The sequence below is a fragment of the Metopolophium dirhodum genome, chromosome 5 (genome assembly GCF_019925205.1).
Source record: "Metopolophium dirhodum isolate CAU chromosome 5, ASM1992520v1, whole genome shotgun sequence".
NCBI lineage: Eukaryota > Metazoa > Arthropoda > Insecta > Hemiptera > Aphididae > Metopolophium > Metopolophium dirhodum.
This window is the reverse complement of record NC_083564.1, coordinates 14,331,989-14,346,458: the sequence shown is the minus strand read 5'-3', so window position 1 is coordinate 14,346,458 and position 14,470 is coordinate 14,331,989. Positions and strand designations below refer to the sequence as shown.

General features: G+C 30.7%; 1 protein-coding gene across 2 annotated transcripts in view; it reads left to right on the top strand.

Annotated features, from left to right (window-relative positions):
* Nucleotides 1-239: 239 nt before the first annotated feature.
* LOC132944212 (DE-cadherin) overlaps nucleotides 240-14,470 on the top strand; it is a 91,607-nt gene continuing 77,376 nt past the window's right edge. For both annotated transcript variants that reach the window (XM_061013445.1, XM_061013444.1), the window contains exon 1: nucleotides 240-742. In XM_061013445.1, the coding sequence (XP_060869428.1) occupies nucleotides 595-742 (148 nt within the window). In that variant the 5' untranslated portion in view covers nucleotides 240-594. The remainder of the gene's footprint in view (nucleotides 743-14,470) is intronic.

Here is a 14,470-nt window from a genome sequence, read left to right as displayed (position 1 = left end):
GGCGATTGTGGTGAGTGTACGAAATTCTTAAAATAATAATAACAAGTAACAACGACAATATCATTATAATATTGTACGTATAGGTATTGTGGTATCGCCGTATCGGCAGTTCGGCACGGCCGTACGGGTGATCGTCGTTCGACACCGGTCGCCGCCCGTCGGTTCCTGTCGGTTTAACGGTTTTCGGAGAGCACCGCCGCCGCACCGCCGCGCGCGGCACAAGGCACGTCGTTGTCGTCGCCGTCGTCGTCCGTCAGTCGGCATTTCAGCTTCGAACGTCAGACACGCGTTGTCCGCGCCGCGTTTTCGCGTTTTCGTGTGCGTGTCGTCTCCGTCGCGGTTGTCCGCTAACCGAAAGTAATAATAATTTGGCGACACTCGCGCCGTTGACTGTTTCAGTTCGTTTCGTTTGTTTTTTTCACGGTTTTTTGTGGTTCGCTTTTTCCGCCAAAGTGCGACTCCCTCGTGTCATGACGGCGTCGGCGGGATTTTCGTAGCCCGCGGACCGCTATCGTTTTCAGTTAACTCCGTGCCCCGCGGTTTTTGCCGTCGCCCGTCGCCAAACCGGCAACCACAGCCTTCGCTAGCTTAGCGATGCGGCGGAAGGCCCGCGGGTCGCCGCCGGATCCGGCCCTTGTCGCCCTGCTCGCCGTCGCCGCCTTGATAGCCGCAGCAGTAGGATCGTCGCCGGACGGACAGCAGGCGCAACAGACGCAACCGCAACAACAACAACAAGCATCAGGTAAGCTGGGGAGATTTTTTACTTTCCGCAACCTGCAACACTGTCTTGCGCGCGCGGGGCCGGCCCGCGCGCGACGGCTACAACCGGTTTTCCGTGCGTGTGCGTCTACCTGCAGCTCTTTGTTCCTTCGGTGCCCGGTGAGGTGATTGGCACGGAGAGGAGGTGTTTCTTCTTTCTTTACTCCCCCCACCCCCCGCGACTCGTCGCAGCCCCTCCAAGAACGACACCGCTCGTAATAATTATTATTATTCACCCGCCCCCTCCTCCCATACAACCGCCGATGCAGCAGGTGTTCGCTCTCCCCCCTCCCCCTCCTGCCACCGGTCACCCGAGAAACCACCGGTGTGCTGCCGCTGCTCCGCGGTCGGATGGCTCCGACGACAATAGACTGACGCGAACCGCTGTCGTTTTCTTATTTATAATGGTATTATTATTATTACCTACTATTATTATGTTCCTCAATACTTGTGGGGGTGGGGGGGGGGGTGATGGTGATGGTGGTAGCAAAGAAAATAATCCAAAAACGAGTACTCGGGGTTAGGTTGTGTGGGGTAGAGACTATTATACAGAGAAGCGTAAACTTCAACAACCTATATTATATGCATTATAATGATATACGTGTACCTATCGAGGTAGTAGGTATCTATATTGTTTCGTGTGTAGGTAGGATCCACGTTGTCCTCGCGTGGGACATATAAGGGCCGACGTTTTGTACGCCGTTCGATTTTTTTTTCACCTTTGCCCGCAAAATAATACCGTGTGTACAAGGCGGTAGCTTATTTTTTATCACTCCCTGATTTTTTCATCAACATTTTTAATTTGTGTTTTCTGTTGCGACTAACACACGATACGCTTACCTATTGTAAGTTACAACAATATTATAGGTAGAGGTGGCAATTAGTAATCACCGCCATTTAAAAGACATCCGGTATACATTGGCACGTTTTACTAACACTCGTTGTCGTCCACCCACAATTTTTGGAATCCCGAAAGATAAATTTTTCATCGAAATTTGCGTTTATCATTTAAAATTTGTTTTAAACAAAATACCCTTTGGGTTATTATAGGGTAAAAATTGAGCATTTCCCCTCGGGTTGATCAAATTACTCGACTGGATAGGTACCTGACTTGAGTAATGTCGTATAATGATTAATTAGGCACTTCGTGTTTATTATAATTTAGGTAATATTACAGGTATGTTGTTTTCTTTGCCTAAAACCAAATTTGAAAAATAATCCTCTGAATGTTCAAATGCACGTTCATCGAATAAGATAAATTATGGTGTAGGTAGGTAGTCGTGTAGAGAACCCTTTTAAGAACAACCCACCTTCCTACGAATTTTTTTTTTGCTGTACGTGCTCGATCGTATATAATATAAATTATAGGTGTATTATATAGTAGCCCGTTTATTTTTTCCACCGTCCCTGTATAATATAATATTATTAAGCTATGTCGCGTAGTCTCTTCGACCGTACTGCGACGACATAATATTGTGATTATTATTATTGAAAGGCCACAACCGTTTGCTCTGTTCAGTCGAACCCACTTTACGGAATTTATCGCATGTAAGAAAAAACAATTCCTCGTTTTAAAACTGCGTTTTTTGCCGTTACATCGATGATCTCGTCGTCGAGCTGTTTCTGAGAATATGTGTTATAAGCCATGTTTGTTGTTCTGTATGGTTGTTATGTCGGTCGACATTTGAAAAAAAAATAAAACCTCGGCAATTTGTGCGACAAAAAAATCTTTTGTCTTCGTTTCCTCGTTTATAATACATTTTTGTGTATAATAACACCGAATAGATTAATAACAAAACCCAATATGCAACCAAGAAAAACTGTTTGTTTGCATATTCGTTGAACCAAGCTCGTTGTGGTGAATATATTCTCAAATTAATGTTGATAAATGTAAAACTATACATTTCATCTATATAATCTTGCGGATTCGACGTTTCTGCTCAAGCCGTAAATATCATAATACATATTATTGTCTGTTTACACGTATGATGGGGTTTTAATATAAGTTATTAATACATTCACCACAATGTTATAAGAATATAATATTATAAATTAAATTTATGTCTGCTTATGACAATATTATGAACTAAATAATATGATTAATTTATCGATATTATATCATTACTATTTGCTATCCAACATTATCTTTACGTCCCTAAGGCTGGGCTATACGTCGGAGTTTCGTTTGCCGAGTTTTTCACTGCATCAGCTATGGTGCCTTATACCGCCGTATAGGTAAGTCAGCGCACTTCGTTGCGTAAATTGTATGATTTATTGATACACAATCATAACATTATGGTATAAACGCGTTGTTTTCCGTTACCTGTATTGCCCATCCCAAATTAAAACCATGTAAAATTAGGAATTTATGTGTTATTATTACTTGGGCGTTCGTCCACTAAAACGACGACGGCTCGTCGGCGTTTTCCGTCGTGTATGGCCATTTGATTCTTAAATACAAAACAACGACAATTGAATGAAAACACTGCGTATTACACGAGGTATTACATTAGTTACATATTTTATTAATAAATGTTATTATTCACAAACGATAAGTAGGTATATTTTGTGAAGTTGGATTTAATTAAAAATATAGTTCTGTACGTGTATTTCAATCAATTTCAACGTAATATTATTAACCGAGTTAATATTATTAATTATAAATTTGAGATAGGTAGACCTACCTATTCTTTAAAAAAACTCATTACTTATTACTATTTAATAGTTTGTAAATTTGAACGGTAGGTACCAACATTGTATAAAATAGTAACTCGGAACACTAAATCAAATGTAGGGAATTATTAGTAAACACGTGTGTTGCTGTAACCAAAAAGTCAAAAAATATTAAATGCACAGTGTTAAAAATAATAATAATATAATGCCTACATAATATGTAAGTTAAAAAATAACCTATTCCTTCGCCTATTCCTGAATGAATTGCTATAAATGGTATGAGTTATGTTATGCGTGTTTATGACTACGTAGTCGGCAAACTGTTGTTGCTATTGTTTTGTGTCAACAAGTGTCTTGAAGCGATAACGAATTCTTGTTGTGCAATTGCATCATTGATAAAAAGAATTATTGTTATTATCATGACTCATTTGTATTAGTAGGTAATTGTCAATCACTGTGTATTCTGGTTATAATACGCCGTTCGGCGTTCAAACTGTAAGATCAATTTTATATTTTGAAATAGTTTCAGAAATGCAATTTATGTAAGACTAACACTTAGAATATTGGTTTTTTTCTTATTTAAATATATTATGTACACTTTCATAGCTGAAACGTGTCGATCCTTCAACAAAAATGTAATAGTTTCTTCTTTTTCAACAAAAAAGGAATCTACAATACGTTACTATAACAGATTTTTGCATTTTTGCTACACGGTTGTGATTATATTTTGTTTGTAGATCAAAAGAATATAAAATCAAATAGGTATTATGAGGACAATTACTGAAAAATCTTAGCATTATTATATTTCTTCTATAGGTATTACAATTTAAAATGCTAGTTTAATAAGTAATAATAATGATACGTTTTTTTAAATATTATGTGGAGAGTATAGAGTGTAATTTGTCTATACTCAAGTTTCAAGTATAAAGACACATGTAGTTATGAAATTCACAGAATATTAGTCAGTAGTCACGATAGTTTTTTTGGTAAATGATTTAGTAACAATATTATTTGGATACAGCCAATAATCTTTTAATTTAAACATTTGATCACTGTATTAGCATAAACTGATAAATTCCATTAAAAGATAATTTATTAGGTACCATTAACCTACCTTGGATAAGCATTGAGCTCGGTAAGCTTTTCTGCTGATATAACAGTGGGCTTAGATGTAAGCATTTAGTGTATATATACTTACATTGGCAACGTAAAATGAAAATAACTGATAAATTGCACTTGATCAAGTATGTATTTTACATACATAGATACAAAAGTACCAAATTCTTGAATATTTATTGACTAATAAATACTATAATATATTAACAGATTTTATAATACTAAAATGTTGAATAAAATAAATTTGTGTGCAACTACAAACACCACAAAAGCTTATTATTATCTTCAAAGAATATTTCTTTCAAACTACTGCATGCATTGTTTACTTTTATTTTTTGTCTGACCTAATAATCAAATTTTTTATGTGTGTAAATTTTTGCTTTATTCTATTACTCTCTGGTACATCCACCTGGATGCAATTTATGAATGAGTCTTATGTTGTAAGTTTTCTTGTTTATCTTTTAAAGTTTGTTACATATTTTATTTCTGCTGTACATTTAAGTATATTCATGTTTTTGAAATAAAAAAAAATTATTATTTTTAATAATACTTACTTAGATAAAGAATATTGTTCATATAGTAACGTTTTGATGTAAGTGGGTAATTATTAACTGTGCAGAGATATCTGCATATGAACACGCATTTAGGCAAAGGTCCCAGTGCCATGTCCAACGTTTACAATATTCCGAAGAATAATCAATTGGGTTTTTTAAAATCCCTGAAATAATACATTATATTATACATATAATGTGTTAAAGTAGCATAACAATAGATAAATGTGATTATTATTAATTGTTGTTGCCTGTATTATTATTTATTTGTATTATGTATAATTTTCGTTTTTATCATACACACAGCTTTGCATTTTTTACCTACATTGGATAAAAAATAAATAAAATTATTCGCCAACTTATATTTGAATTCAAACGTGCGAGACGATTGGTACAAAAGTTTTTCATCTTGTTATTTCTTTCTTGGTCTACAATAATGAATAGTGTAATTATCGTGTCTAATTAAACAAAACGAAAGTTATGAGAAATGTTTTCCAAACAAAATTCACACGTTTTCTTAAGCTGGACTATAATTTACAATTAAAACTGTATTACAATTTTTATTTTTTATTTGCTAAATTTGTTATGTTGATTACTTATGTAATTATAAATATAACTAGTTTAATATCCGTTTATAAAAATAAATTATTACATTCCTAGCTAGCTTTTTTATGTCTATAAATAGAATCTTTGTAAAAGTTTATAATATTATTATGTATATATTTCGTTTTACTAACTATTTACCCACGAAAAAAGAAAAAATAATATTAAATTATGATGTTTATGTAACTGAGTAATTGATAGCAATTTAATATAGGTATCTGTTATCCGTATTACGCATGTATTGAGATAGGGTAAATCGTAAATGGCCTGTAAGATATTGATATATGTTAATGGCTAATGACTAAAGACTAATGAGTAATGATACATACATAATAATATGGAGTGCAATAATAACTATTTATTAGTAGGTAAACTGCCTCACTAAATAACCTATCTACTACCATTAGGTACATGTTGAATTTGTGCTATTGCGACTTACTGTCCAATGTACATATTCTGTTTAAATTTTTGTATTTTTTATAATAATTATTATTTAAAATAAAATAAAATAGGTAGATGATACGTAATTATAATTTAAAAATCGAATCTGAATATAAAATTGACCAAAAATCGTCTTCTTGCTGAATGGTATAATTCGGAGGGGCTTCATAATATCCGAGTAAGCATTCCGCAATCCGGAATTTCCGGTATGCTGATAGTTTATGTAGGTACACGGCTAAAACACGGTTAAGCACGAGCACGACGGCGGGTCCAATTCACCGGTAACCACCGTGGCCACGGTGTATCGTAGTCAGCGGCGGTGGCGGAGGGAAAGGAAACCGTTATATGGTCTCTTTATTTATTATTATTTTTGCATTGTGTCACGTACACTACGCACAGGATTGCCCAAACTAAGTTGTCTTAATAATGAATGATATAATCCTACACACCCGTTTGATAGATATGAAATTGTCAAATAAAATTTGTTGTATTAAACTGCACATAAATATTAATTTCAATTTTTATGATTGTTAGAGTAGGTTAGTTACTATACCTAATATTGTTGATGAAATTTAAAATAATATTTCTAATTTACTTGCACTGTACGTCACTGTACCACGTGTTACTTTTTGTATAATTTTTATTTTAACATAAATCACAATACACTATTATTTAATAATAAAAACCTGATGTAGTATTAAGATTTTAAAATTGATGTATCCATAAGATAGACTTATGGTTAGTTTTTAATTTTTTCTCTGGATCTTAATTAAACCACGGACGTGTTATCTGATATAAAAAAAAAATATTATAATAATAAACGTCACTATAGAAAAAGGGAAGGAATACCTAAAATTAATTTTTCCATCCTAGTAATTAATAATTATTTTTAAGACGATCCGTGTCCTTCAATCTAACTCAAGGATTTTCTTTTGGAATTTCTTTTTTTATCCAATAAGTAATTAATCTACTCTATCTCCCATTTTTCTTCAAAAGGAATGACCAATATCTTATTAATAATAAAAGTATGTTAAGTAGATAATTAATAATACATACATCTATATAATATATATTATCCATTCAAATTGTAAAATATTTTTGATATCATTGTTGTGACTAGTGATGTTTTCTTGTTTAACATTTAGTTAAAAATTATTTAAATATGTGTGGTCTTATTGTTCATATTAAAAAAAAAATGTCTTTATTACTCTCTTGTAGTGTTCTATTATTTACTGTACTATAAATATCTAATTTACTAAATTTATTATAGGTACTATATAATATTAGGTACCTATAATATTAATTCAAAAAAGTTTTGATTATGATAATTTATCGTAATTTTTGTTTTTATTATATTATATATATATATATATAATAATATAGGTATTATAATTGTATCAATGTTTACTTATTTGTTATCTACCAATTTATATTTAATTATTCTATTTCTTTTTTAGATTCTCTACAACATTTTTATTTAATATTATAATATAACCAATTATCTCAGTGGTCAATGAGTAATGACCCAATAATTGGTTAGTTCAATTTATATTTCTTTTATTATTACGTAATACACCTAGTATAGACTTAACAATTTGATACTTTATAACTATTTTAATTTCAAGATTTAAAATAACTCTTTAAATTTACAATTCCCTTGTCTTTCTTGTAGGTATTAAATTAGGTAGGTACAATTATATCAGTTCTAGACGCAAGACTGTTCTCTGAACGCATAGTTTCAAAACTTATATAGTGTGCTCTCTGTCTATGACCATTTATTTTAATTACAAATTGTCCTCATAAGTAATACACCGGATGTCCCTGACTTGATACAATTGTGTATCTTCACAGATATATCACTATATATCTAAAAAATACTATTTAAGGGTTTCTGATGTTTTAAAATCTATTCATGATACGTTACACCCGATTCATGCGTTGTTGTTTTTGAAGAATAACGAAGAATAACTGATACGAAGTGCTAGAATTGGAAAAAATTATAATCATAATGGTAGAAAATATATTTTTAAAAAAGAAGAGACGGAGTTTCCACAATTCAAAAACTGCTTACACAAGTTCTATCTTATATTAAGAATTAAGATAATATCGGGGATAATATAATTTACAATCAATTACTAGTAGACAAAATACTATTTATGATTAGTGATTACTGTGCAAAACCTATGCAAATGTGTTTTTATTAAGTAATGACTATCGACACATTTTACGACTGTATTTATCGAGGTATTTATTGACCTATTAATGAGATGAGCTATCTGTTTTTAACGAATCATTCATAAGTACCTATTTACTTTAATAATACTTAATGCCCAGTTGGTTTCTAAAAGATAAGTAGTTATATATCATATATTATTCAATTTTTGTTCCACTTTTTTTTAGGATTACAAATGTAGTTTTTTTAAAGTTAGGTACACATTTTCATTCCTGAAACATTTTTTACGGAGTGTGATTTTCATATTTTATATTATAGGTACCTACCTATGATAAAAATAATAAATGGGGACCTAAAAAAATGATGTTTAATATATTTTATAATTGTTTAGGAAATTTACTTGATAGGTATACCTAACCTAACCTATATGTTAATTATAATATGTATTGTTAGTAGGGAATACACGCATATAATAGGTACACATCGTCAATAATGTATTTAATACCTTAGGGCATCGAGTAATTAATATGTATAACTAACGTGCTTTTTATGAATATGTGTGCATTATACATAATTTAAATCTGACGATTTCGTCTTAATAATGTTTCCCGGGAAATTAGCCGGCGGTCATAAATTCTGTTTTTCTTTTGTCTTTTGTACCTGCCTTCTTTGCCGTCGTCATCATTATTATAATAATAAATTAACGTCGACCCTGCAGTCATTTTAAAACAAGTCGTTTCGTGTACTTTGTGTGCGAAGTTAATAGGCCTATACAACGTGGGACGTTTGTGGAAGAGAGGGGATGGAGGAAAAAAACGAACGTAACGAATTTCGTCTGGTAGTCCACGAAGTCGGTTCTTCATACAGAATACTGATGACCGCTGGTCTTCAACGAGGACAACAAAGACGAAAGTTAGGTTTGACGACAACCGTTCAATGAGTCATCTTTGTTTCCCATAAGTGTGGGTGTGCGTGTAATATCGGGAGAAATGTGCGACCGCCTCGACCGGTGACGAGTCGTCTGAAATCTGAATGTGTGCAATAATAATAGGTCCATACGAGTATATAGCTATCATAATGTCGGTATTCAACCGGATATCACTATTCGCTAAAAATAATATAAATCTACACACTTTTAACACACATTCGGCAATAGTGATTAATATAGCTACTGTTTGTTGACGTTCGATACCGTGTATAATTCCGGACATCATGAATTTCGGTCAAGTACGTGTTTTTTTATGATAGCCAGAGTCTATACCGTGTATTGTATTGCCGACTAGATGAGTCGGCGAGATGCGATGGAAAACATCGAATGTACGAATGTATAAAGCCATACAACAATAAAAAAAATAACAATATTGGTTATACTACTTTTTTATTGACTTATTTGTCTTTGTTTGTTTTAAAACATATATCAATTAAATACTATATTATATTATATTAAATGTGTATGTGATCGTGAATATCCATTAAATAAAATAGTGCTACGTACCTATTACCGTTTTGTTTCGTTTTTTTAATTTTTTTATATAGGTTATTTTCGAGGTTATCTTAATATTATATTCCTCACAAGCAGTAGTATTAACCTAGTGGGCCTGTTGGCAATCACTCAAAGTCCAGGTCAGTTAAAACTTGAAAGCTCAAGTAAATCGAGGGGTATAAATAAACATTTAGTTTCCAGTGTTTTCAATCCCATGGTGAACTTTTCAGTAGACAGTAGACATTCTAATATTCACTATATTGAACAAGCTACTGTAGCACTATATTTAGATTTTAATAGAAATTAAGTTTGTTTAATTAATGTTTTAACTATTGGGTACCTAATGGGCAGCTTTTGATTCGCATATGTTTTAATTTTTATAGTTCAAATGTATAGTTTTCAAAAAAAAATAATCTACAAACACCTACTTACATGCTTTATTATATTATGTTACAGTGGTGGATTTGCGGGGGGGGGGGGGGGGTCCAGAGGTACCCTCAGGCACTATAAATATTTACGTTGTATTATATTATGCACTAGTATAATATAATAATATAAGGTTATTTATATACCTATTTTAAATATACGGAAATAATGTTGTAAAATATTATTATAAAATAACCTTTAGTACCCAACCTTTGAAATATATATTATTTTTAGGAAATATCTATTTTAAATTAGGGACATTTCTTTAGATGTTTTTTCAAAATAATCTGTGTTATTTTATCTTACAAAATATGATTAGTAATATACGTTTTCTATAGAGTTTTGTATCGATATATAATAACAATGAATATGATCTAAATATAGAACTATACGCTATATCTGCTTGGAACAATTTTCCTAGTGCTATAATTTAAATACCTATGTTTTAAATATATACCTATATATAAGTTAATAATATATAATGTTTTATAACTTACCAGTTATAAACTATAATTTAAAATGTGAAAGTGTCCAAAAGTATATTACAATTTAATAATAGACTTATCATTTTATTTAAGACCTGACTTGCCTAGTTCTTAAATGTTATAACTCACATTGATCGATGCATAAAATTGTTGTTGTTTTAATGTTCTCTAATGCTGCACAGACGAATCTGTGGATGAACGTTTGCAAAATGGGTACACAATTAATTGTCATTCGCGTGCATCTAATCCGAATTATAATTAATCCCGATTAATCCAGCTGTATTTCACATTCACTGTACCATCGATTATAAATATAATATTTATATTTTTGTAATATTTATAATCAATGATTGTACGTAATGACCCCCATAATATTCAGTTATAGTTGAGTAGCTATACTTGTTTGGAGGAAAATACATGAATACGTGAATTATATTTTTATGCTCTGAAAGACAGATTGACACTCCACACACCAAGGAGGATAATTTTATTACGTCCCAGATAGTGCATGTAAATTCAGTTAGTCATGTACCTAGTCAATTATGTGAATTTATATGAAGGTGCATATAAAAAGTATAAACACTATAAACAGTATCTACTCATATTCAATTACAAGAACAAGATAAGATATAAACAGTTAAAACTTCATTTAAACATTACGTTTAACCTAGTTTTTTTTTTAAAGAAACGGAATAAACTACAAACGTTTTTTTTTTCGTTTTACATCAAATATAATAAATTATTATGTTTCTGTGATGATTATTTAGATACCCATATTTAATTATGACGATTTCGTGATATTTAACCGAATAGGTATTATTCAGATTTTACTCCTAGGAACATATACCTAATATTGTTGTACTTTTAATTTATTAGTTATATTTCCGTTAGACAAGTCAAAATAAGAATACATTTTTGTCAAAACATTTATGTTAAGAATCAATGAGCGTTGGTTTAATACGATAGAGGGTCAAATGGGATAATACTTAAACCTAAGTGATTGTATATCCCGTGATTATGGAATTATAAACAGACACAAACGCGAGCGTAACGTTAAACTTTTAAAACATTTCAGTTGTGCGGGATCTCAACAAAAGCCACCACGTTACGAACTTTCAAATAAATATTTTACGATGGTTGTGACGGTTTTCCGTTGTATATTTTACGGTCTAATTTGAAGTCACAGATGATGTGAACGTAGTATGTCATATACATGAATTCAAATACCGTAACAGGGTTTATCGTCACTGGAAGCAATTCTAAATTTGGTTATCAATGCGATTTGAATAATCGAGTAATAATTACTCGGTACCTATAAAAAATAAATGATAAATGTATCTTGTTATCATTACCTATATATATATAATTTTGACGACCAAAAAAATAACATTAAAAAACCTCAACATTTTAGAACTTCAAAATTAAATATTATTTACCATAGGTATAGATTTTAATAATTTATTTTAGTATTAACCTTTTATTGAGTTTAATTAAACCCTAATTCTCGTGGATTGATTGATTGATTATATAGACTAAGTACAAAACAAAAAAAGGTCCAATCACTTTAGGTTAAGTTTTATATCTGTGCCAAGTCTGTATAATAATAACATTGATAAAACGTTAAGTATGACGCAACTGTGGGTATGTTATACATGACGTGGAATAAGTCACGATTTTCAATAGGTAATGCAAAATAGTTATGGCGCAATGTAGAGAGTGTAACCACGAGTCATTGCATAAATATTATAGAATTTTTATACAAATAAAATTAAAACAATAATGATTTATATACAAATAATGACGAGTAAAAAAACTTTATAATATTTGTGTTTTCATTAATACAAATATTTGAAATATATAATATACCTAATTTTAATAATGTATGGTATGTTATTTTATTATTTATTAATTGTACACTCTAGACAACAGAATGATTAGGTAGTGTGTATTTTTATTTTAGTAATTTATTTATCTACTGGTTTTGTCTGTAAGGAAAAACAGTCTTATAAACACGTACCTATATTTCCCCATTTTATAATATTATTTGACCTTATTCAGTATAATATATTATTATATTTTTCTATACTTACAGAATACAGAAGGGCATTCTAAAATCATTAATAGGATTTTTCTTAACTTTTCCTTGTTTAGTATTGTTTTATAATTTATAATGATTTTAAAATTTAGAATTCTGATCCACTATTCGTACGCTATTTTAGGAACGCAGTTTTATTATTTTTATGATAAATATGTTTCTGACAGATTTTTATTATAAGCAACTACATAAAAGATTAAATAGATTGGAAATTAAACGTATCTAGGTGTTATTTTTTGATTTTCTTAATACTCAAAAAAATGTTTATTAAACACTGCAAAAAAGCAATTGAGTTTGGGTCTATCTTTTTTTTTTATCAAAATCTTGACCATTTTTTGGTAAATCAAGTTCTGCTCAAAACTATTTTCCTAATGTAATAATTTATCTTTGTTTTCAAATTTAAAAAAAAAATTACATCACTAAAATGTTATGTTGAAGCGAATGGCGAATGGGCAAATGTATCCTGTTTGTGTATACCTACCTTTTTTTTCTAAGAACATATTTCAATTTCAATAAGTGCTGAAAATTAAATTTTTGTTTGAATTCAAAACCTAATCTCAATATTTATTTATACAGGACTAGCTCTTGATAAACATTATAATATTAGATTTATAATTTTAAGTTGACACGAATATTAATATAATTATACCTACCTATAAAACTATAAATTTAATATTTATTGTAATAAATACAATTAGGTAAGTACAAAGAAAATAATATTACATAATGTTTCTTTCACTTAATAGTATAAACTTATTAATTATATACCTACATAACTTTTTATTATTCAATTTAAAATAAATATTAAAGTAATTCCTATTAATTGTCTTTGTCTCAATAGTTTAGCAGTATGAATAATTTATTTAGGGCTCATGTAACTTAATGGTTTGTTTTAAGTTAGATCAAAACTTTTCAGACCACTGTATTTACATTACATTAGTATGTTTTATTCTTGAGCAGTGTCAGTTGATTTGAATTTTATTTCTTTTTACTTTTACCAACGGTTTGATTGTATACCATACAGTCATACCAAGTTAATTTAACTTATTTCTGCACCTCCCGACTTTTAAAATGAACCGGAAATTAATAACTCTTTTACCATACACCACTAGTAACCACGAACACAATAGTCTCTAAAGGGTATTAACGGGTTGTGTTCATCATCTAAGTTACAAATAATGTGGCTGAACGGGGGGGGGGGGAGTGGTGTCTGGAAGTGATGTGCTCTTTCTATATAATATAATGGTAGGTATATCCTAAACTACCACCCAGCCACCGTACTTTTGTGCCGAAGCACACTCGATAAATATCATGGGATAGGATATAATTTCACTGGGATAGTCTCCTATTGTCCTTAATCTTTAAATAATATTAAATCTTATGATTTACTATATATTATTTTAATTGTCCATCCTAAAAAATTATATTACTTAATACTAGTATTATAGGAAACCTTCGGCTGTATATACACATATTTTATTATTAAATATTACGGGAAATAAAACAAATTAAAATGATTTATTAAATATAGTCTAAAAGTATGTAGGTACGTTATAAATCAAATATCCGTAAAAAAATGTGATGGCTTAGACTAAAAGAATATGATGTACTTTAGTATTTAGTTTAGTATAACTCTTTTGAACCTATTTATTACTTATATACCTA